We start from the raw sequence: 22,696 nt of genomic DNA on the forward strand, positions 1-22,696 counted from the left end.
AGGCAATTAGGTTGTAATTCATAATTTCACTCTGTAATGGAGCTGGTTGAGATGATTTCTAGAAGGGTGAGAATCACTGGGCTGGAAAAGCTCTTCTTAATGAGCTTGGGAAAGTTGGTCTGTCCCTGTGTAGCTCTCAGAAAGCTGCCTCCCAAAGTCCAGGCTTTGTGAGTGTTTTGCAGAGAATCACTCTCTTATTGGCAATTCTATAAGATGTTTCTTGGAGCCCTCAAACAAATGAGAAATCAGAATGTATTTCTAGAAAAAATATATCCCCATAAACATCATTTATATAGTGTTTCAAGAAAGTAATATTTTATTGTTAATGACACTTTTGAGAAGGCTGAATTGGAAGAAAATGAGATCGCAAAATAGAAGGAAAACAAACCCAACAGCATTTTCATTCTCTGAAGATTTCGATAGGAGCATTGTTTTCTCTTTTGTTTTTCAGCCCACTAAAGAACCTGGATGGATGATCGAAATGGCTGCATCAGAGAAAAGGTCAGTGTTTTGGCTGTCTTTCTAACTTCTTACCAGCTTTCCAACAAACAGAGTCAGCTATTTTCTTTATAACCAAGAGTTCGCCTGTAAACAGCCTGACCTCCTCACGGGAGCCGGGGGTGGAGGAGAGTTCCAGGATGGATAAGCAAACACTGGTGCCTGCAACTATAAACGTCACCTCATCATTTCCACGGCACAAATGTGCATGAAGCCCTTTTTCCTTTTAACTGGAACTGTTTCCAAAGAAGACATGGAAGAATCATAGTTCTGAGGGTTCTTTGCCTTGGATCCCACTTAAAGTTTCCTCAAACTCCAGGGAGAACGGGTGACAGGTTTTACCAATAATGCTCTCCTGGGTTCAGCTGAAGACAAATACATGCATGAAAATCTTCTCTATGGAACAAATTCAGTTTGCCTTTACTTTGTGTTGTCTAGAACGTCAGGAAGATTGATCTGTATAACCCTAGGGAACCTGGTACCCACGTCACTATAATAGAGGATGTTTACTAACTTCTGGTCTGTGTGGAAGCAAGAGATAGAACAGGAAAAAGGATGAAGAAAACATAGGAAGATAGTTCGAACAACAGAACAAGGAAAATTACATCTCATAGTAAGGCTACTGGCACCTAAATTTTGGTGCAAAGAGTTTAACCAGGAAACTGTAGACCAGGAAAAGATTATTAAACTTCTGTAGGCCTTGGCTTTCTCATCTCTAATAACAGTATAAAAATGGTACCTGTTTTGTAGAATTCTGGTGCAGATTAAATGAGATGCGCATAAATAATTGCTCATCACAAGGAAATGTTCGAAATATATTCAGTGTTATAATTTAGGCTTTAAGTCCTGCTTTGCCTTCAGAGGTATCTGTTTTTAGTCTGAGAGGAATATGTTTAGTCTGCAAATGTTCAAAGAATGTTAATCTACCAGTATTAACAGGTCTCTAGAAATAAACATCAAGATTGCACTTAAAAAAAAAAAAAGATTGCATTGGTAAGTGGTACATTATAAAACTGTTTTCCTTCACCAATGAGCACAGGACATTCTGCATGGTGCCAGGCGATGCCTCTTTGCTTTTGGAGCCGCAGGGTGCCCATCTCCTGCCAGATTCCAGTACAAGCACAACCTCACCCTCCCTCCTCCATCCAGCTCATGTGACCCTGGTGAGTGGACAGAGCAGGGCTGAGAACCCCTCGTCTTTCAGATGCAGGGTTCGTCACTGCCACACTGTGAGCTCTGGGAAGAGCAGGCCAGATGTGAGCAGAAGGCACTAGAAAGGCAAAGGTTCTTTTTTTCTCAGTCTACCTCCAGGGAGGATGGTAAAGGTGCCTGGAGAGGTTCTCGGCCCACGTCCAGTGTGCAATTAAAGGGTACTTCCTGTTCCTGAGCACTTGCTGGGATCACAATGAGGAAGTGTGCTGGGGTCCTAAACCCTATATATTGATTCAGTGGCTCACGGAAGGGCCTGGGCATATGTCCTTTGAAAGAGTTTCCCAATGATTTTGATGTACATGCTGAGAACCACCCCAGGATGGATGAGTGAAACGGCCTGTTTCTCTGGCACTCAGATTCATGTTCAGGTCTATCTGGTATTGCATTCAAGGCAAATAAGTCAGTTCTGTTAGGAACATTGACTGCTAGACAAATATCCATGTGCCCCTCCCCCAATATTTCTCAGTCCTTCTAAGGTTAGGTGGAGCGTCTCTCTAGTTCTGGCCAATGGGCTGTGAGTGAAAGCACTCAGGGCAGGAGGAGTCCATTTAGTGCCGGATGGGTTGCAATTGGCCAGGGCCCCTGAGTGAATTTATGGAACAGAGCTGTGCTCCCAATCCCAAACCTGTATTAGACATGTAGTGCAAGCAAGAAATAAACTTTTCTGGTGTGCTATGTTATTGAAATTTGGGGGGTTAATTTGTTACTGCTGTATTATCTATCTTTATCCTGACAAAGGAAGAATCACTTGAAACCCCCAAATTGAAGTTGGAAGGAAAGTACTAGGATCAGACTCCACTCTTAGCTCCTTCCTACATGGCCTGATTAGGGCTGGGAATGTTAACACAGGGTTTGTTTTTACAAATCTTTTCTGAATTTAAACTTAGCAAATACTGGCATCCTTTACTTCATCATATAAAGAAACTCTTAAGAAGAAATGGAACAAATAAGATATGAACAAAGTTCCATCAAGGACAAAAGACTGTGCTTGTATATTTATATCGAGTCATTAAAGCTGGGAGATACAGATCACTATCCATAATCCATACTTTATTTTTGTTTCTTTAATTCAAAAATTAAGGAAGAGTATAAAGAAGAAAAACACGCCTATCTTTTCACTACCTAGATTTAACTTCTGTTAATATTTTGGGAAACGTATTAGCTTCTCTACTATTTCTATGTTTATACTCCTACATAGTAAAAATTATAGAACTTTAAGAATACTTTCACTTCAAAAATAAACTAGTACGATAGAGAAAAGTTCAAGGACTCTTTGACTTATACCCCTACAATCCTTTATAACTATTATGTGATTGGTTTACATTGCTCTGGTCTATTTTAAATATTTTTATATACATATATACATAGTTGGTATAAATTTCTACATCTATAAATTCATAGTAAATATAAAGTACAGTTTTGCAGTCCTGCATTTTCTATATACAGACACTGTGGTCAAGAAAAGCATCATGGAGAGGGAGGCAGAATGGGAAGAGCTCAGATGGGACCTAAAGCCAAATAAGGTGAAAGTGAGATGAAAGTCTTTAACCTACACAAGGCCACAGCAATTTTACTTCCAGAAATATCTCTGCTGTTACTGATTTTTTGTTAAAAATATCAGATACTGACAGCCTATAACAACTGGAGACAGTTCAGACAAAGTGAATGGCTGCTTCAGAAACAGACCATGCTCTGAACACATCAGTATGATAATATACATCTTATTTCCCATTAGAGGTGGGCAGCCTATTAGTAAATATATGTTAAAAATGAACTAATTAGTAGAAAGAAATACATAATAAAATATATGATCAACCTTTAAGGTAACCACTCTTTCTAAGCAAGTCTTTTGGTTTAATATGGATTCCTCTTTTCGACTCCTTTAAGTGTAACCATTGATTGACAAGTGCCCTTGGAGATAAGGTGGGTACATACTGAAGGTGAATTTGATTGTTTAGAACCAGTTCAGTACTTAGAAACTGGCACCGATGGATTCAGATCTAAGGGCTCTCGGGGAGAACCTTGGGGTCATGTAAGAGGATGCTCTGTAAGTCACCACAGTCGGTGAGTTCATGGGATGAGTGCTAGCCCACCCCTCCCCGCCCACCCGCCGCAACCTGTGGGATATTTTCTGTATGAGAATGACTATGGGCAGACACAGCGTAGCTCCATCACATCTGTCATAATCGCAAACTTAAAAATGGCCCAAAGGGTCTCAGCCTGATCTGCCTGAAAGAGAAGAAGCTGGAAATTGAGTTCAAACATATGGCCAATGACTCAATCAACTGTGCCTAAATAATGAAACCCCAATAAAAACTTTAAATGCTGAAGCTTGGATGAACTTCCCTGGTTGGCAAGGCTCTGAATATCCTCACACATCATAGCCAAAAGGAGGTAACATCATCCAGGACTCTACAGGAAGAAGATAAATAGCTTTGCATTTGGACCCCTTCCCTTCTAGACTTCACCTAAACATCTCTTATTTTTGCCTCATTCTGATTTGTATCTTCTTGTCATAATAAAACTATAATCGAAAGTTTAGAAAAATTGGCCCAAGGGAGTATACGACAGAATTATTACTTTGAAAAGCTTAAGGAGCGCATGGGTCCTGAGGGTGACAATGTATGAAGGAAATTTCTCTCTTCTTACCTGCATTCTTCCTTTCATGCCTCCTTTCCCAGCCTCATCCCCGCACCCCGCCCCGAAAAAAGGCTACTTTATCAAGAATTTGGAGTTACTTTCTATTAAGGAGGATGAGATGAGAGGGAAGGAAATAGGCACTGCAGCATTCTGAAGTTTACTTGTCCTTTTTCCTGGCCAACAAACAACATGGCAGCTGTTTAAACATCTAGAGTTTAGAGTCTTCATTTATATTTTAGAAAACTTTAGCTGAACAATGAAATCCCTTTGTAAATGTAACACTGCATTTAGGAATCAAGAGTGATTGGTCTGGAAAAGACAGACAATTCTAATCACTGATGGAATATTGCCCTACCTCCTCCAGAGCCTAGTTAACTAACATTAAGAGATTTAAGACATTTTGAGGTGAAGTGGGGGCGGGCGGGGAGAGGATGAGGGGAAACTTCAGGTTAGGGTGATTTTTATTTGGTTCAAAAGCAGTGTGTCTTTTAGTCTCCTGAACTTGCTGTGGTGATGATCAGAGAGTCAAAGCAGAAGCTAAACCCCAAGGATGAAAGAAATCCAGCAGAGGTGATAGAATTCATTCCCAGACATGTTGAAAATATCCAGGTGGGGCACGGGGTACAAGAAAGAAACTCTGCTACCAGCACCTTATGCTATGAATTTGTAGAACTTTCTGAAACATTTGTATAAAATCTCAGAAAGAACTTGTGGGGCCCATTTTTGATTCAAGTCTATGATTCAATGGGATACAGATTCATGAACCTGTGGTCATATCCGTTTGCTTTACTGAACTATCAGGGGAAAGCACTGATCACTTCTGCTACATGGCAGTCAACCTAAACCATCAGGTAAAAAATGGAAATAGTGTGAAGAAACTGAATCTGCCATCATGTCCCTCCTATGAGCTCCAGGGCACCCTCTGTTTTCCTCCTCTCTATCACTTGACATATACATTACTATTGTAATGACCTGTTTTCTTGCCTGTCTCCCTAAAATCCTTCGATCCAGCGACCGTATCCTGTTTATCACTGTAACTCCTTTCCCTGGCACAAAGGAAATGGCCACTCATGTTTATGAAATGAATAAACAAGTGAGTGAAGAAAAAAGTGCTTCCTTGTTAGAGTAATTCATTCTCCTTTGCCTAAATTAAGCCCGTTTCTTTAAGTGTGAGGAAATAAATGGTTATACTACAGACCATGCAAAAATAAGTAATTATCTCATTTAATAATGAGCTGGGACCAATAATAAAAACTGTCTGCCTGTTGTTCCTTAGTTACCGCTCTGCCAAGTAGCCCAATCTGTTAACTGACATTAAAGATCTAATTTAATTAAATCTTGAACAAGGTTCAGAAAATCTACTGAGAGCACTTTGTTTAATTACAGGCAGGGGGCAAGCACCAATCCTATTGATCTGGTCAGTTCAAATTCTATACAATGAATGTGGGCAGTGAAAAAAAAGTGGCCCAATTGCTTTTCGGGCAACTTTGATGAACTGTGGATTCAGAGCTGTTATAAAGGCAGCAAAAGCAAACCAGCCATGTACCATGGAGTATCCCAGGGATGGAAATGAAAGCATACCTGTCACTCCACAAAGCTACACATCATGAAGAACAGAAGACAAGCAATCACAAAAGACAAGATTCCTCCTCAGGAAAATTAAATATATTGGGTGGTCGTAGGTAGAAGTCATCCAGTACTTAAAGTCTAGTAAACTGGCATACAAAGGAATCTAGCAAATTCTACGAGACCCACAATTACCTTGAAATTAAGAGAAATAAATCCAGTCCGTGGGTATGTATACAAATTCCTGAAGACATTTCTAGTTCAGGAAGAGACACAAGTTCCTCCCATATTTTTATTTGGAGATAATTGAAACATCAATGATATAAATTTATATAAAACCAGATTAACTGCAAAACTTAAAAGATAACAAGTGTGGTCAGAAGAAAGGTCATCTAAGCACTTCATGAGCATCAACTAATTTTCCCACACTGAGTATTATTACTCTCCCCACTTCATGGCAGAGGACAGAGAGGTTAGGTAACTTGCCCAAGACTCACGGTGACTTGGTCGATCAGGCTGTGATCCCAGGTGAACAGGCTCTGGAGCGCTGGCACACAGTGCAGCACCATTATACTATGCCGTTCTTAATATTAATCTCCAGAGTTGGAGAAAATACTCGAGGGAGGGGGACTGGCTTTTTATCTTTTGCTAGTCATAATCCAAGGCTATCTTGTGCTTTAGTATCTCAAGTTAGGGGAGGAAATTTATTCTAAACCACAATATGTAATTACACCTAAGACCAATATTTCCTTCACAAAACATGCTCCATCAGAATGCGCACACTGAGAGCAAGCACATCTAATTAGGGTATTAGTCATAATGATCAGGGAGTATAACTCAGGAAATTACAGGTGGTGGGGGCCTTAGCACAGAGGCAATTTCACCAGCTTGCTCAGATAAATAAAGTCTTTGCTGACTAGGATGATTTACACCTGCTGATTCAAGTATGGAGAACAGCATCTGATAGAGCTAGGTACTGAAAATAAGCTTATGCACATGAGTTCAGGGAAAATGATGTTCAGATATGAGGTAGAAATGCTGGCCTTTTAATTATGACATTAGTCACAAATGAGGAAAATAGCTGATAATGTTCAAAAATAGTAATTTCTTCTATACTCATACATAATGGTAACTAAGAAAGCTTACACGTGGATTAAAAACAGAATAAGTTACGCATGCTGGCCTTTTTGAACAAGTAATTTCCAAGGTATTCTTTAAAAGGGGGAGAGAGAGCGCAATGGCGAAGGATGATGAGATTTACTAGATGTATTTTTTCCCTCTCTAATTCAACTTTATCTGTGTGCAAAGTTATTAGTCAGAGCACAACTAGAAAGTAAGCTTCTAATACTGCCAAGGTTGAGAAAAAGAGTAAAGTAGGTCTAGTAATTCACAGTGAAGTGTAGAGGGAATGGTTTTTGACTGAAGAATTCCTAGCTTCATCCCTAGTCCAATCACAGATCAAATTCACAGCCAAACAAAGAAGTAGTTGTGGGTTCCTGAGAAAAACTCCATCTTTGGAAAACCAAGTGCTTTAACAATTCTGCCAAACATCAATCCTTTAACAATCTTGAAACATTAGCTCCTTTAGTAATGAATACATTTCCTAAACAAAGTGGTTCTCAAACTTTTACAGGTCATAGAGCCTTTGGTGGAGAGTTGAATACCAGGAATTACATATACACACACACACCTAACACATACATACATACACAGAATATACACATATACACATATATGTGGTTATTTTAATTTCAATAAATCTGCACTAGAAGTGATGATATTTCATTTGATTCATATAGATAAGGGAGAATAGGTGCTATAAATTTAAAGATGATTTTATAGAAGAAACTGTTAAGAGGAAAATTCTGTACATTTTTGCAAATTATAAAATTTTCTTAGATTATTTTATAAGAAGAACATTTTAATTGAGCTTAGGGAAGACTTGCACACCCTGGAGAATGATTTGAGAAACACTGTGCTGATGTAATTTTACCATCCTCTTAGATTTGCGATTCTGGAGAATAGTGTTTTTTAAAAAAAAATCTTACCTCCACACTGCAGGACTTTCGAATTACTTTTCCTTTCAAGAATGACTTCACACCCACAAGAGATGGCAATCCCGAAGACTATAAATGCCTCCGAATCCCTGGAGCTGCCCTTGGGTCTGCACAGCAGCTTCTCCCGGCCCCACAGCCTGGGGGCAAGGCCCAGGCTCGCTGGGCACGGCATGCTCACCCTCCTCCGGAGCCGGTCTCGCTCCTCCCGGATGGCGTGCACGGCGGCCTTGGTCCTGTTCAGCTCCTCCTCTTTGCTGCACAGCATCGCGGTCAGGCTCTCATTCTCTTCCCTCAAGCCAGCCAGCTCCTTCTCCCAACGGGACCGCTCTTCAGCCAGGTTGGGATACAGGTCCCGGCCGAGTACCCCCTCAATCTCTTCGACTGTCTAGAAAACACAGCCACAAAGACAAGCCAAGTGAGTGACCTGGGAGAAAGAGGAGGGGAAGAAAACGGGCTGGACAGAAGTGAGTGTCCACAGAGGACTAGGTTCTACAGTCATTTCATTGCAAACCGTAATCACGACTAGTGACACCCCTAAATCATCTTCTCTCTGTTTTCAGATGAGGCTCTGTTGCTTGCATGGGTCCTAGTCTGTATTACCCAGCAGTCTCCAGAGTAAGAAAAGCAAAGTTAGTCCCTTTCTGGTGTTTCAGTCTACTTGTGAGGCTAACTGCCATGTCCACACAAATGTTTATCTCCTTCGTCCACATTCCAGAGTTTGGTACAACACACGAGCAGACCAGCAAGCCAGTTAGTGATCCTGATCGTGCAAATGTGAAGTTGCGAACTGGACACAAAATCTAACTTGTAGTTTCCTAAATTATAGTCTCCCATGTTTCAACTCAGCAATATGATAGGTCATATCACAATTTTCAGCTTTCAGTGTCACATCAGAATTCGGAGGATGTGAATGAGTTTCAGTCCCAAGGTGAGAAAGACAAAAATAAACCTCAGTGACACAGAAAAGAGGAAGCGCACTGTGGAGTTTTCTAAGGCAGCAGGGATTTAGTTAATTAATAAGACAGTTATGAACTAAAAAGAGCAGAATCTTACTAGCACTTGGAGAGTTTTTAAAAATCTATTTAAAACAGTATTAATGGAGAAGAAACGTGCATAAAATTAGAAAAAAAGGAAGAATAAATTCTGCTTGCTTTCAGAAACTGTTAATTCACATTTGTCCGTTGGAAAAGGAAGCATAAGCTAAACGACATGGAGACAGGAGACAGAATTACCACGTAGGGGTAGAAGGCAGTGAAGAGATGTGCTGAGAAACGGGTCTCGAAAACAAAAAACCTAAGAATATATCACTCGCGGATGCTCGCATTGGTTCCCCAAACACAATTACCCAAATCTTGCTGCCACTCTCCCCATGTTGTGCTTTCTCCTCCTCAAATCTGAGGCCCTGCTCCAGGCCCTGCTCTGTCCCTTGCTGGTTGGCAGAAGCCCTTGGCCTCCTCCTTCTCAAAGCTGAGGCCAAGGCTAGTACCCAAGTTGACATTAAAATAAAATATAGGGCCTGCGAGACTCCAGAGACAGAAACACCAGTAGTTGCTTTCCCGAACCACGTCAATGATATATTAATAATTGAGATGAATAAAGATGGAAAACCAGCTGTGTTATAACCACGAATCATGGTTTACCTTAAGATATCAGCTCTTGAGTGCAGTCTAGGATTCCTGTTGATAGAAACTTGGGCTGAGAGTCCTAAGTCATTTTTTAAGTAACATGTCACATTTTTCTTTTATATAGGCTCTGCCCAGACTTTTCAGATTGAATCGCTATGCTTAGGTCACTAAGTTATGGTGAAGTAATAGCAAGACTTTAGAGGCCCGGGATCAACAGAATTTGACATTCTCATTGCTCATGATGAGTTTGTGCATCTGCAGCAAATTCCTCTCTCCTGGTCCTCCTTAAGAGGTAAAGTGAATGCAGGTGAAAGGCCGGGACCTAGCACCAATGTGCTCAGGATACATGACTCACTGAGGCCCAGAACTTGCCCACTTCTTAGCAACGTGAAGTGATAACTCCTGAAATAATATTCTTGAGGTCTTAAAGCTTTAATAAAACTTCCAAGTTAATCTTTGGGCTATATGATGAATCACACTAAAATGATGTGGTTCAATACTACAGTCTAAGAGTTTCCAAGAAAATTGTTTTTTTTTGCTGCAATGTCAGCGATCTTGACTGTTGACATAATAACTTTTTCGAATGCGTTTCAGCCCAACAAAATTTTACAGGGCTCCTGCTTTTATCTGGTGGCCCAATCTACAACTATGGCTTTCTTAGAAACACTCATTCCTAACAGGTACTTGAGAAAACCACATTTCAGAAGAGAGGGATCTGATCATTTCTCCCATGTGAACTCAGGAAGCCAGACAGACGGCGGGGAGGGTTTACCTTGATAGCCAAGTCACAGTGCTCGCTGGCTGTGGTGAGCTGCTCGATGTGCCTGTCCACCTCGGCCACTGAGAGGCTGCAGCTGCTCTTCTTTCTGCAGCAGACAACATTCTCCAGCCCTGTCAGCACCCTCTGCAGTTCTGAGTTCAGGTCACTGCAGTTATCTGTGGGTGAATGTGGACAAAACGCGTTAAGCAGGCAGGAAGGCAACAAATGCTCTTCTTTTTGCTTATCATGAAAAACTCATTCCGGTAAACCAGAACGGCGTTAGAGGTGAAACTTTAAAGTTCGACGCAATGCAGCCTAATGTCACAGGCTGCTGACATTCCTCTGAGGCTTGGAGCCAATGTAAAATCTTTATTAAGGAGTTTAAGACCATGGTCATTTTCTAGATAGCCATGACATGCTGAATACTCTTGTCTTTCATTCAAAGATAGCCACATCTTGAGTTTCCTTAATAAGAACAAAGAAGTGTTCCGGAAGGGGCCGTTGGGACTTCAGAGGCCTTCTGGTCAGCCTTCCAGCTCAGCCATTCAGATAAGCACTGACTCCAGAAAGAGAGTCAGCAAAGATCTCATAACTTTACTAAACAATCAAAACAAAAAGCCCCAGAGTTAGCAGAAATACTAAGCATTTTTAAAAATAGAAACTATGTAAGAGACATTCCTTGTTCTCAATGATATAACCAATTAACATGCTTTACTATTGCAATTTAATCCCCTTCTTCCATCAGGGGAAAAATAAACCTTTCCAACAAATTCCACATTATTCACCATGTAGAAGTTTTGTAAGCAATTCTGATAAATTGATTCTGACTGAGTTACTTTTAATTGCTGGATATCCAGGGTATGGTCTGGAAGGAAAATTAATTACAATCTTAATGCGAGCTAGACGTATCTTAGAAGATAATTCTGTGAGGGGAAAAAAATCCCCTTAAAGTCAGATACAAATAACTTAACCTGTTATTTTGGACTATATATATCACCATGCATTTAATTCTTGTAGCAAGACAGGTGTTAACTATATGCAGTCTTCCGAAGCACATTCATCTCCTGTGCCCAGCTTGATTCCTGCATGAAAGAAGCTCAGTATGCTCAGTTTCCCTTCTGCGCTCCTCCTTCCTTCTCATCACAGGATCCATGTACTAAACTAGTCATTGCTTTTGGTGCTTTCCTCTGGAAGATTTCCAGAAAACTCAGAACTATAGGAACAAGATGTATCAGGATATTTTGATCAACCTTATTTGGTTGCCTATAAATTACCTCAATCTAGAGAGAAACAAACCCGAGGCTTTCATTCCAGCGTACACCTCTCATATCTGTTTCTCTCCCATCTTTGTGAATGTTGCTACCATCCACCCAGTTACTCAGGTCAACTCTTAGGCAACCTTGATTTCCTTTTGTTTCACATCCTAACCCAATCCATCTGCGACTACAACCTCCAAAACTTATCCCCTAGGTGACTACTTCTTACAATCTCCACTGATACCACAATAGTCCAAACCACCATCATTTCAGCTGAGCCTTCTTTACCCAAAGTGAGCCTCTTATGTACATACATCAGATCTTGTTACCCCCCGCTCCCCAGTCCAAACAATCTAATGTCATCCCAATGTCATTCAACTAAAGTCCAAACTCCTTACCAGAGTCTGTAAGATTCTGCATGATCAAGACTGGTGGTGTTCTCAACCCAGGCTGCACCATGTGATTCCCTGGGGAGCTTTTATAAAATACCCGTGTCCAGGCCACACTGCAGACCAATCAAATCACAATCTCTGGAGGTGGGGCTTGGGCACTGGGAAATTTTTTAAAGTTCCTCAGATGACTTTCGTGTGCTGTCGCGGTGAGACCCACTGGTCTTGTCCTTGCCTCATCTGTCCACTTTCCTCTCATTCACTATGCCCTGTTCACCGTCCTGGCCTCTCTCCATCCCCAGGACATGCCAGTCTCTTGCCTGGCCCAGGGCTTCCTTTTCCTTGCTGTTTCCTCTGCGGAAACTGACTTCTACCCAAATCTCCACTTATCATTCAGTTCTCAGCTCAAAATGCCACCTCTTCACTAAGCTCTTCTCTGTCTAAAGCATGGGAGTTCCATCTCTTCTCCCTGCATAGTCTCTGCCCTATTATTCTATCTTTTTCATGGCAATTATCACTATCTAATCTGACTTGCGTTAATATCTGTTCTCTACTAAAATGTAAGCTCCATGAAAGAAGGGACTTGATGTTCCTCACCAATGCATCTCCAACACAGAATATTGTAGGCAATCAAAAATTATTTTTCAAGTGAACGAATATAAATACCACATCATTATATATTTAACAGACAGAAAGACTAGGAACACAGACTAGCAAACAGCACCATGTTTTACAACAACCTTATGTTTTCTGTCCTTGTTATGGGTCATGTCCTGAGCTGCTAACAGCTAAGGGACACTCCTCACTGCAGAAGGCCCCCTGGAGGTGGAGGGCCAGTGCCTACTGCCAACTCAAGGCAAGGAGGGCCAGAGCCAGAAGCGGCACTCCTCAGTGACCAAAGATGTCAGTGGAACTGTTTCCAGAACACACTTAATTCCAGGGTAATAACTGAGAATTTTCTTTGAATGATCATTTACCTCGAAGTGCAGGGTTTTCTGGAACCCCGAACTGGAGTTAACACACATTCCTGAATTACTTGCATTTTTAAGTTGCTATAAATAGGATGAGGAAGAAAGAGGCCTCTATTTGGCCATTCCATATGGACTTCCTTAGTACAGCTCCTCCTCACCCAGTGATCACATTGGACATGTCTGCTGATGAGCTCCCACTGTGGGACTCGAGAGGTGAAACCAGGCTGTATCCTGAGGATGTTGGGCCACAGGGCACAAGAGGAAAGTGTAGGGATCCGACCAGTATTTCTTTCTCATTATTTAAGCAAACAGTTGCTGAGCCTTGTTTCAGGCTGGTAGTAGGATACAAAAATAAATAAGAGACTCTCCTCAACTCTGAGAGGCTCACAGTTTTACAAGGCAAATACCACAGTCCCTCAGCTGTCCACCATCATCCTGGGGAAAGTAACCACAGAGAATATGATGCAAGTACAGGATAGAAAATCAAGAGGACTGAGGAGGGTATTTAAATTAACATACAGACTGTAAACAGCTAATGAGCATCTTCTCTTCAAACCAAGGAGGGCTATAAAGGCTTTCTTTACTCTTAGGAAGCCAAGTGTATAAAACACAGGTTGAAAGATAAACCCCACACATTCCAGCCTGTTATTCACAGAGCTCTGCACTGTAGTTTTATATGAGCCCCACTCAAGATCAGATGATACTTGGCGTTCCTTTGTTATTGTTCCCTGTTTGGAGTCTCACAGGAGGACAAAGTGGATAAGCTGGCAGGAGCAGATATTCTGGGACCCCTGTCTAAGAGCTGTCATATAGCACCAGTCACTCACCATTCACCCCTAGCATCAATGTTGCTCAGTACAAGGTGGAATTATCTTTCAGAGTCTGTGGCATATTCTTTTAAATATAGACTTAGAATACATTCTCAATTCCTTCCCTGGGCCTACAATGCCCTGCATAATCTGGTACCTGCCAGAGGGCTGGAACATCAACATGAAGGCTCAGGCAGTTGAGAGTCTCTACAAAAGAGATGTGAGTTAAGGGACCAGAGGAGTGATATAAGCTGAGACAAGGGATCTAGTGTGTCCAAGAAGGAACAAAAGGTACCTCATTTACAAATCAAAACCATAATGACATATGACTTCACACCCAAGCGTTGGTGGGGCTGTAGAGAAGTTAGAATCCTTGTTCCTTGTTGGTGGGAATGTACAACAGTGTAACCACTATGAAAAACAGTATCGTGCCTCCTCAAAAATTAAAAATAGAACTACCATGTGATCTAGCAATCCCACTTCTGGGTATATACTCAAAATAATTGAAAGTAGAACTGAAAAATATACCTGTACACCCGTGTTTATAGCAACATTCTTCACAATAACCAAAAGGTAGAAATGACCCAATGTCCATCGATGGATGGATAAACAAAATGTGGCATACACATACAATGGAATATTATTCACCCTAAAAAGGAAGGTAATTCAGACACATGCTACAACATGAATGAATACTGAAGGCATTAAGCTAAGTGAAATAAGCCAGTCACAGAAGGACAAATATTGTATGATTCTGCTTATATGATGTATCTAGAGTAGGCAAATTCGTAGAGACAGAAGGTAGAATAGAGGTTACAGGGGTTAGGGGAGTGGGGCAATATTGCTTAATGGAGACAGTTGCAAAACTCTGTAAATGTACTTATTGCCACTGAACTGCACATTTGCCATGAACACCGGTGTGAAGGGTGATGCCGAGGCAGACACACTGCAGCACCTCAGGTTGTGCTATGCTTTACATAGGAACGGTAACAGCTCAGTTCCATGTCCATGTGCCAAAGAGGAGGCCATCTGTATCAAATACACAGTCTTCTAACAGAGGTTCTTAATATTTCTTTCCAAAGACGAATTTGAGGTAGCATATAGCAAATAAACAAAAAGGGGAAAACACCAGGGAAAGGCTGAGATAGCAAACAAAAGCAAACAGCAGCTGGGCTGACTCTTTCACTTAGCCCTGAGCTTCCTGGCAGCCAGAGCAAAAATGTATTATCTCCTATCAGAAAGGAGGAAGCATTCCAGTCTCACAAGGGAAAGAATGTGTTTTTAGTAATAGATGCTAGAAGAATTTAGGTACATGGGACTTCACATGTGGCATGACCCACTGTGATTGTTAGTCTCCTCAGGCAGTTTCACACATATGCAGATTTCATATGCTTCTTTCTTATACTAATCTTCAATTAAAATTAAGCTGTAGACCATTAAAGCACAATGTAAAGGAATAAGCTTATCAAGGACAATCTTGGCGGCATTCTACCTTCTAGTTGTCTAATTTGCTGTAAGATGAAACAAAGGACACAGAGGAATAAATGAAATGGACATCTCCCTTCAACTAGAGGAAAACAAGCCACCTGCAGCTGAAGTGGTTTGTTTGTATGGCAGGGTTTGCTATCTGGCAAGGCCTCCCCACTCTTTTTTTTTTTTTTTTTTTTGAATCGCTAACATTTAAAAGCCATTAACATTTATAACTATTCTGGTAAAATTAGAAGGTCTGGACACACTGGGCTCAGCTCCTCGTACAACAATCTGTGGAGTGGCCAGCAGCTGGCCTCTCTGGCCTCGGCATGGCCCTGGTGATCCACGGCTCTGCCCACTTCCCTCATCACTGTTCTCTGCCTGCCTCTGTCAGAGTCTATAGTCCTGCCTTTGCTGTCCTTTCTAAATGTAACTTTTCCCAGTTAGACTTTTGAAGAGCTGGAAAAAAGACAGCTAGATTATATTTTTCTGTTGAGAACCCAGAGGCTTAGGTTTTTCTGTTGTTGTTTGAGGGAAGACCCAAGTATTTCAGAAATCTGGAAAGGAAGTAAGAAGACATTCATGGCTATGAAAATTGAGCCTAACCAGCATTCTTGCTCCATGAAACATACTGGTAGGCCGGTTTTCTCCTTTTTCCCTCTGGATCAGCTAAGCCTAGCCCCAGAGTTGCACACAATAAACTATATATCAGATATTAAAGGCTGCCTAGTTTTTTGACACCTCCTATGGAACCCCTAGCCCAAATAAAAATATAGCTAAATGGTCTAGATATTAGAAACCCGCCCTGCTCCACATGCTTCTATGAAGCATGACTTTACTAGATTAATTTGCCCCAAAATATGGTCCTAGCTTCAAATTTTACATACTCTGGAGCTTGGCATTTATTTCACAGCTAGTGGTCATACATCTGCCTAGTTTGGAAGCCCCTCGTTTTCTTCTTCGTTATGTCTCTTTTTAAAACTTTGCCCTGAAATCCTTTCTCCAGGAAGCCTTCCCTGATTACCTACAATCTCATATTTGCCTTTTTCCTTGAGGTATCACAAACCCCGTAATTACTTGTTAACTGACACATTGACCTTACTAAGCCCAGCCTTGGGGAATAGTAACTGTTCATTTGTCCGTCTGTTCCCAGACACATAACGCTGGGCATGGAGTAGTGCTCAATAAAGGCCACATGACTTGGGCATGTCAAAGAAATAAAAGACTTTCTATAAATCAACTTTTAAAAGTATCTAGCTTTTGTTAGCTTGCTCATTGATCAAGTATTATCAAATCTAAGACATATCATGTAGCATACCATACCCTGCAAAAAGGCTTTCAATTAAGGGGGATCTTCAAGGTGGAGGCTCTTCCACTGAAGTTAGACATATTAGGCACAGTGAATTTTTAGCCATTTAGCCAATCTGAGAAATGGAAGTGGCTGTAGGTCTGCTGTGAACTGTCCTAAAGCTTTATCTGTGTGAGAAGCAGCAAGTCAAGTTATAACCATAACCCTCACTGCCTTCTGAGAGCAGATACAACCCTCACCTCTCTTCTCATGCCTTGTAAAGTGACTGAGGTGGAAGACAGAACTATAGATTTGTTCAACAACAATACATATGTTCTGCTAAGAGGCAGATGTGACACCCTGGGCATGTAACAGCTCAGAGCCTATTGTGGTTCTATGGCCACAATCAGGGGGGCTGTTGCTTTCTTTTTAGCAGTCTTCTCTGCTTTGCATGTATCAAGGCCCTAACTCTAGTGAGAAATAAGCGAAAACTGAACAAAACAACGTAGAAAATAGAATAGTTGACTTCCGGGTCTGAGTGCAAGAAGACCGAAGGGTCTGAGAGGAAAGGAGGAAGAGAGTATCCACGGAGGCCGCCCCTGAGTGACATACACAGTGTGTGAGTCTATCGAAGAGAAGAGGGTAAGAACGATGTTATAGTTCAAAAGCACCTCAATGTCATCAGTAACAAACAAACTGACGCATGAACCTCTTACTGCAACACAGTGGTGAGGACACATCATCACCCATGTATATTATTGTAAAAAGCGTTAACCTCAAATCTGATAACAGGAAAACAATCAGACGATCCAGACTGAGGGAACTTCTGTCGTACTACTAAGCTGGCCTCCTCAAAAATGTCGATGTTATGAAATACAATGAAGGTGGGGGACCTGTTCTAGATTAAAGGGGAGTAAAGAGGTGTGGTAACTAAACGGAATGTGTGAACCTTGATTTGATTCTGGATTAAGCAAAAGACAGTGTTGGGACATTTGGGAAAATCTGAATACGGACTATATATAATGTTGTATCTGGGTGAAAATGTTCAGTGTGATTAAGGTGCTTTGGTTATAAATGAGAAAGTCCCTGTTCTTAAGAGGGTCACGCTGATGTATTTAGGGTGGAGCATCACAATGTCTGCAGCTGGCTTTCAAATGGCTCAGAAAAAAAAAAAAATTTGTGCATGCACGAAATCAAATGTGGCAAAATGTTAACAAGTGGTGAATCTAGGCAAAGGGTTTAGGGTGGTTCATTTGATCTTTTTTGTAAGTTTGATGTTTTTCAAAATAAAAAGTTGAGGGGAAAACAAATACTTCAACATTCAAGGCAAGAAGGTGTGACATAGCATGTATAGTCTCACATCTAGATTTAACATGGGGACCACCACTATGATGATTGATTCCTCAATGCAGCTATGCGAACAGGAAGGCTTTCCTGAAAGTGTCACTGCCACATCCAATTTATCCCCGGGAACACAGGCACGAATGGGAGTAAGTGTGCCAAGAAGAGTGAGCTGTCAGCTGCCACCCCGTCCTACCAGGTAGGTCCGACTTCACCGGGAGGAAGAGCCTCTTTGGTGTGTCTTTCCCAAAGAAAATGAGGTTCTATTTTAGCCAAATCTTACCAACCTGAGATTTGTTTTCATTTTTGCTGTTATCATTTTGTAGTTTTGACCGTTTCTCTACAACAATAAACTTTGTCTTAAATATTGTGAAGGTGTAAGAAAGAAAACCCGACCTCAGCTGCAATAAAAATGTCCTCCAGCGACTGCGAAACCCAGCTGCCTTGATGCCCCGTTAGAACGCCTCCCTCTAAGCTGCCCCAGCGCCCCACAGAATTCCCACCCCTACTGGCCTCTGTGGTATAAAAGTTCTGGCAGCGGCTTCTGGAGAGCAAGGCTCCAACGGCATGTTTGTAGAAAAGTTCAATTTCACATTCAATCATTTTACTTATTGACTACTAATCGCCTGATTGGCACAGCTTTAAGAATAAGAAAATAACCAGCATTGCAGAGGATGTGAGGAAAACTTTGGGGTACAGATGGGGAGCAATTTGGCAAAATCTACAGAAAGCCTTAAAGATCATTCTGTACCTGATAACTCTGAGAAGTTATCCTGAAGAAATATTTCGAGATGCATTTAGAGGATGAACTCTGGCCTCCTCACTGTGCCTCCAGCACTGGCCCCTGCCCAAGTCCGGGCCTCACCTCAGACCACTCTCCCTGAAGCTCACTAACCTCTAGGCCAATGGGCCTGTCTCAGAGTCTGGATCAGCCATCTCAGCTCAAAAGCCCCTTTATAGGCAAGCTCCATCCAGCCTTTGAGAGCAAACAGTACCAGCACATAGTAGGCCAGCAGTACCAGTCCCAGGCCCCATGCCTCTCATTGTGGCCAGAGTGGGAGAATTTCCAAGCCAGTAGGTAAGGGGAGAAGATGTGCTTCTTGAAAACAGACATGGTGTATAAAATCTCTCACAGGAGCACTGCTCACAAGGATGGCTGCCACGAGGTCCCATACCTTATTTCCATTACAGACAACATAGGCTTTCAGAGGCTTGTCTCAGAAGCTCACGCTCTCTATAATGCTGGTTTTAAGGAAAAATATGTCATGAGTTTCAAACAACCACGAACCAATCCAACCTGCGGGGACATGGTCTGTTTAGAAAACAAAGGCTGCTTATTATAGTAGAAAAGGAGTTCATGAATGCCAATGATTATGGGAGATTATTTTGAATACGTGGTAGATCAACACAGCTTTCCATTGCTATCCCAACTCTCCGCGGGGCTGGACATTACCGAAGAGCAGAATTGAGGGAAATATCCCAAAGTAACACAAAGTGAAGTGGAACCGTGACTTTTCCTGCTCTCAGGTCTGGCTATGCTCCAAGGAAAGTTCTGGAATGATTTTAGGTGCGCTCCTCAGTCACCTGGCCCTGCTAACATTTGTAGACAGGTCTTACCTGACCGTGTTCAGATCCCTGGGAGAAAGCACATAGTCACTCAGAGAGTCCTCCGGTGAGTCAATGTTAGAAACGTCTAAGACTTCCCTGGGCTTGGTTCTCAGAAATGACCAACATCATGAACCTCTTGGGAGGTATTAAATCACCTAACTAAACAAGAAGAGAAAACAGGCAACGAGGGGCTCGGCCTATTATATCAACTAGCCAGCGTGCTTTATTCTGTCCCATCTAACCTTTCTAACCTGTGGACTGACTGGTTCCTCAAAGTTTCAGAATCGGCACACAGATTTACGAACAATCTGATACTTATTTAAAAATTCTTTGCTGGGGGATGACTGACCACCTTGCTACCTCATTCCTGACGAAAAGCGAGTTTTCTCCAGACAGGCTGCCTTGCCTTTGTAAACACTCCTATCCAAGTCTGCAGAAAAAATTTTTGGAGGAGGCAGGGCCACTTTTTCCTGCCCTGACTCCCCTCTTCCCCACTGGGAGTGGCTGCTTGACACTTTGGAACATTTTTCCTGAAGCCACGAAACCTCTTCGCCATTAAGGCAGAAAAAATCTGGTTTTAACGTTAAACATATTTCATAGTCATAGCCATGCCAAAGAGCCAAGTTTCATGTGTAAATTCTTCCTTGGTTGTCCTCCAAAAACTACTCACAAGGAGGAAATCTCTATCTAAATGATCACACCAGTGAGCAAGGTATCATGTGCTTTCTTTCATCCCTAAGGGTATAATAGTTTAGCATTGCCAAATTCCATTAAAATAAGAATTTCTCACCTAACATCAGAAGAGAGCTCAAAATACGGGAGCAGAACCCAACACAGGCTGAGCAGAGGTCCATCAGGTCAGGGGTTTTGTTTGTTTTACGAACAATTGCTCCAGATAAGCTTCGCTGTTCCATTAACAGAGTTAAGAAAAGTCTGCTAGAGAGTACACCACACACATGCTAATGTGCATGATGCAATGAGCCCGTGTGCACACATCTGTGCTCTGCTTTAGTGCGACACCCAGAATCATTTGGTCTAAGGATGTCGTTTCTAAGATGGAGATCTGCAAAGTCTCGATTAACAACAAACACTGCTATTAGCCAGGTGCTGTGATCACACAGCTGCTCCCTAAATTCCCCTAACGGCACTAGACCTCAAAGGACTGCAGTAAGCACAGCACACCAACCACTGGCACTGTTCACTGTTAAAGCGGAGGCGTGTCAAAGCAAAGCCATCTACGGAAACACAGGGGCAGCAGCAACAACAGAAAAAAAACTGCTTAGCTGTGCAGCCTTGGGCAAGTGACTTACCCTCTCTGAACTCTGTTATCTATTTTACAGATGTGGAGATTTACAGGGCCTCCTTCAAGGTGGAGGATTAAACATAAAAATGCATGCGAATGCTTGACAACAAAGTAAGTGAGCACAGCATGTTAGCTATTACACTCGGCCTCTCTTTGAACTAGAACTCTTGGCCAAATTGAGAAAATAACAATCCCAAGCCACAGTTCCAACCTTTGTCTTTGTCTATTTAATTACCTCTATTTTCCAAATAATTGTGTGACTAGGTTTGAACAGAGGTAAGGCGATTTATTTTAAGATGCAATGTGACCTTTCCAGGACCTTTCTCTTTTACACGACTACTTAGGTAAGTCAAAGCACTTTCTAAAGTGCCATCTCACTCCTCCAGGCTCTGAGGACTGAGCGCAGGAGCCAGCTTACTGAAGGGGCAGCCTTGGCTCTGATGGGTAAGGTTTGAAAACAAAAGAAAAGCGCTTTTTTAATGAAGGAACAGGTTGGACTTACTTCCGTTATCTTAAATGGAGATCAGCAAATAAACTGCAGCAAACTTTGCATATAAAATCCAGTTCAAGGAAACCTCTGAGTTGCTAATGCAGGTTTGCAAATACAGCAACCATAATGAAATGACTGCTTTTTAATGATTTCCTATAATGGTGTTTATATATGGAAGCCTTTTTCCCCCCTGTTGAAGCAATTTAATTGGAAAATGGCAAAGGGATAAAAGAAGCAGACGTCCAGTTCCGATGAACACACATAGGGACTACACTTTGCTGCAGCCTTAATGAGCTCCTCCTCTTTGCTGTCCCCAGAGCCTGCCCTCCTCGGAGTCCTGGCAGGTGTGGGCCCTGTGCCCACAGCACTCTTCTCCTGCCTTTCTCTTTGATTGCATTGCTCCTGCTTGTCCCTCAGCTTAAATGTACCTTAAATGGGACTTGTTCTCCGATGCTCCCATCTGAGGGTGTCACAAGGGGCTCCTGTACACTTCCGGTTGTGGTCCTTATCCCACTGCTGGTCATTCCCTGTTTACCTATCTGTATCATCCAAACAACTGTGAGATCTAAGGTGGTATCCACTGCTACTTGAATAGTTGAGTGTCTCCTACGTGTGGGTACTGTTACGTTGGTAAACAGGACAGCCCAAGTCCCTGCCCGCTTGGAGCCTGCATTCTAGCGTAAGACTGATAAAGACTGGTAATATGGAACGAAATAAATGCAAACACATGACATCATCAGGTAGCGCTAAGTGCTATGAAGACAAATGAAGCAGAGAAGAGTATAAGCTGCAAGTGTGAGAGTGAGTGAATGCTGTCGTACTCCAAGAGGGGTCAGGGACGGCCTCTGATGAGAAGTTGCTGGCTGACTATGGTGGGAAGTCAGGGTGGATTGCAGGAAAGAGCACAACAGGCAGAAGGCACAGTAAATGCAGAGGCCCCGAGGCAAGAGAAGCTGGTAAGGTTTGGGGGTAAAGGGTGCAGTGAGGCCACTGTGGAAAGAGCTGGAGGGAAAACAGGGAGAGTTGGGGAGGGTGAGGTCTGAGGGTGGGGATGTCAGGTTCTGGGGGGCCCTGTCGGCCATAGTAAGGAGTTGGGATGTCATTCTAGGCGTCTGGGATTTGAGCATGGGAGTACAGCAATCTGATGGCAGATTCTGTGTCTTACATCCCCAGTCTCCAGCACAGGACCCAGTGAGTTTGTCGAACAAATGAATGAAGGCCTCCCATTGTGGGCAGAGAACAGATACAGGCACTGGGCAGACAGGGTTCCTTCCCTCCAGGAGCTGTCTCATTGGGAAAGATACTACCACCAAATGTAATGGATTCATATTTTTTTAATAAGGGAAAGGATGGAGAGGAAATGGGTACCCTGAGTTATAGGTGCTTTGTCAACAGCCCCAAGAAGTCTCACAG

At 42.2% G+C, this 22,696-nt stretch overlaps 1 protein-coding gene across 7 annotated transcripts in view; it reads right to left on the reverse strand.

Annotated features, from left to right (window-relative positions):
- The window catches only part of MCC (MCC regulator of Wnt signaling pathway), a 376,346-nt gene that overhangs the window by 56,528 nt on the left and 297,122 nt on the right, over nt 1-22,696 (reverse strand). For all 7 annotated transcript variants that reach the window (XM_039848467.1, XM_039848466.1, XM_039848468.1 and 4 more), the window contains 2 exons: nt 10,371-10,534; nt 8,152-8,358 (listed from right to left, as the gene is read on the reverse strand). In XM_039848467.1, the coding sequence (XP_039704401.1) occupies nt 8,152-8,358; nt 10,371-10,534 (371 nt within the window). The remainder of the gene's footprint in view (nt 1-8,151; nt 8,359-10,370; nt 10,535-22,696) is intronic.

This window comes from Pteropus medius, unplaced genomic scaffold (genome assembly GCF_902729225.1).
Source record: "Pteropus medius unplaced genomic scaffold, Ma_sr-lr_union100, whole genome shotgun sequence".
Classification (NCBI taxonomy): Eukaryota; Metazoa; Chordata; class Mammalia; order Chiroptera; family Pteropodidae; genus Pteropus; species Pteropus medius.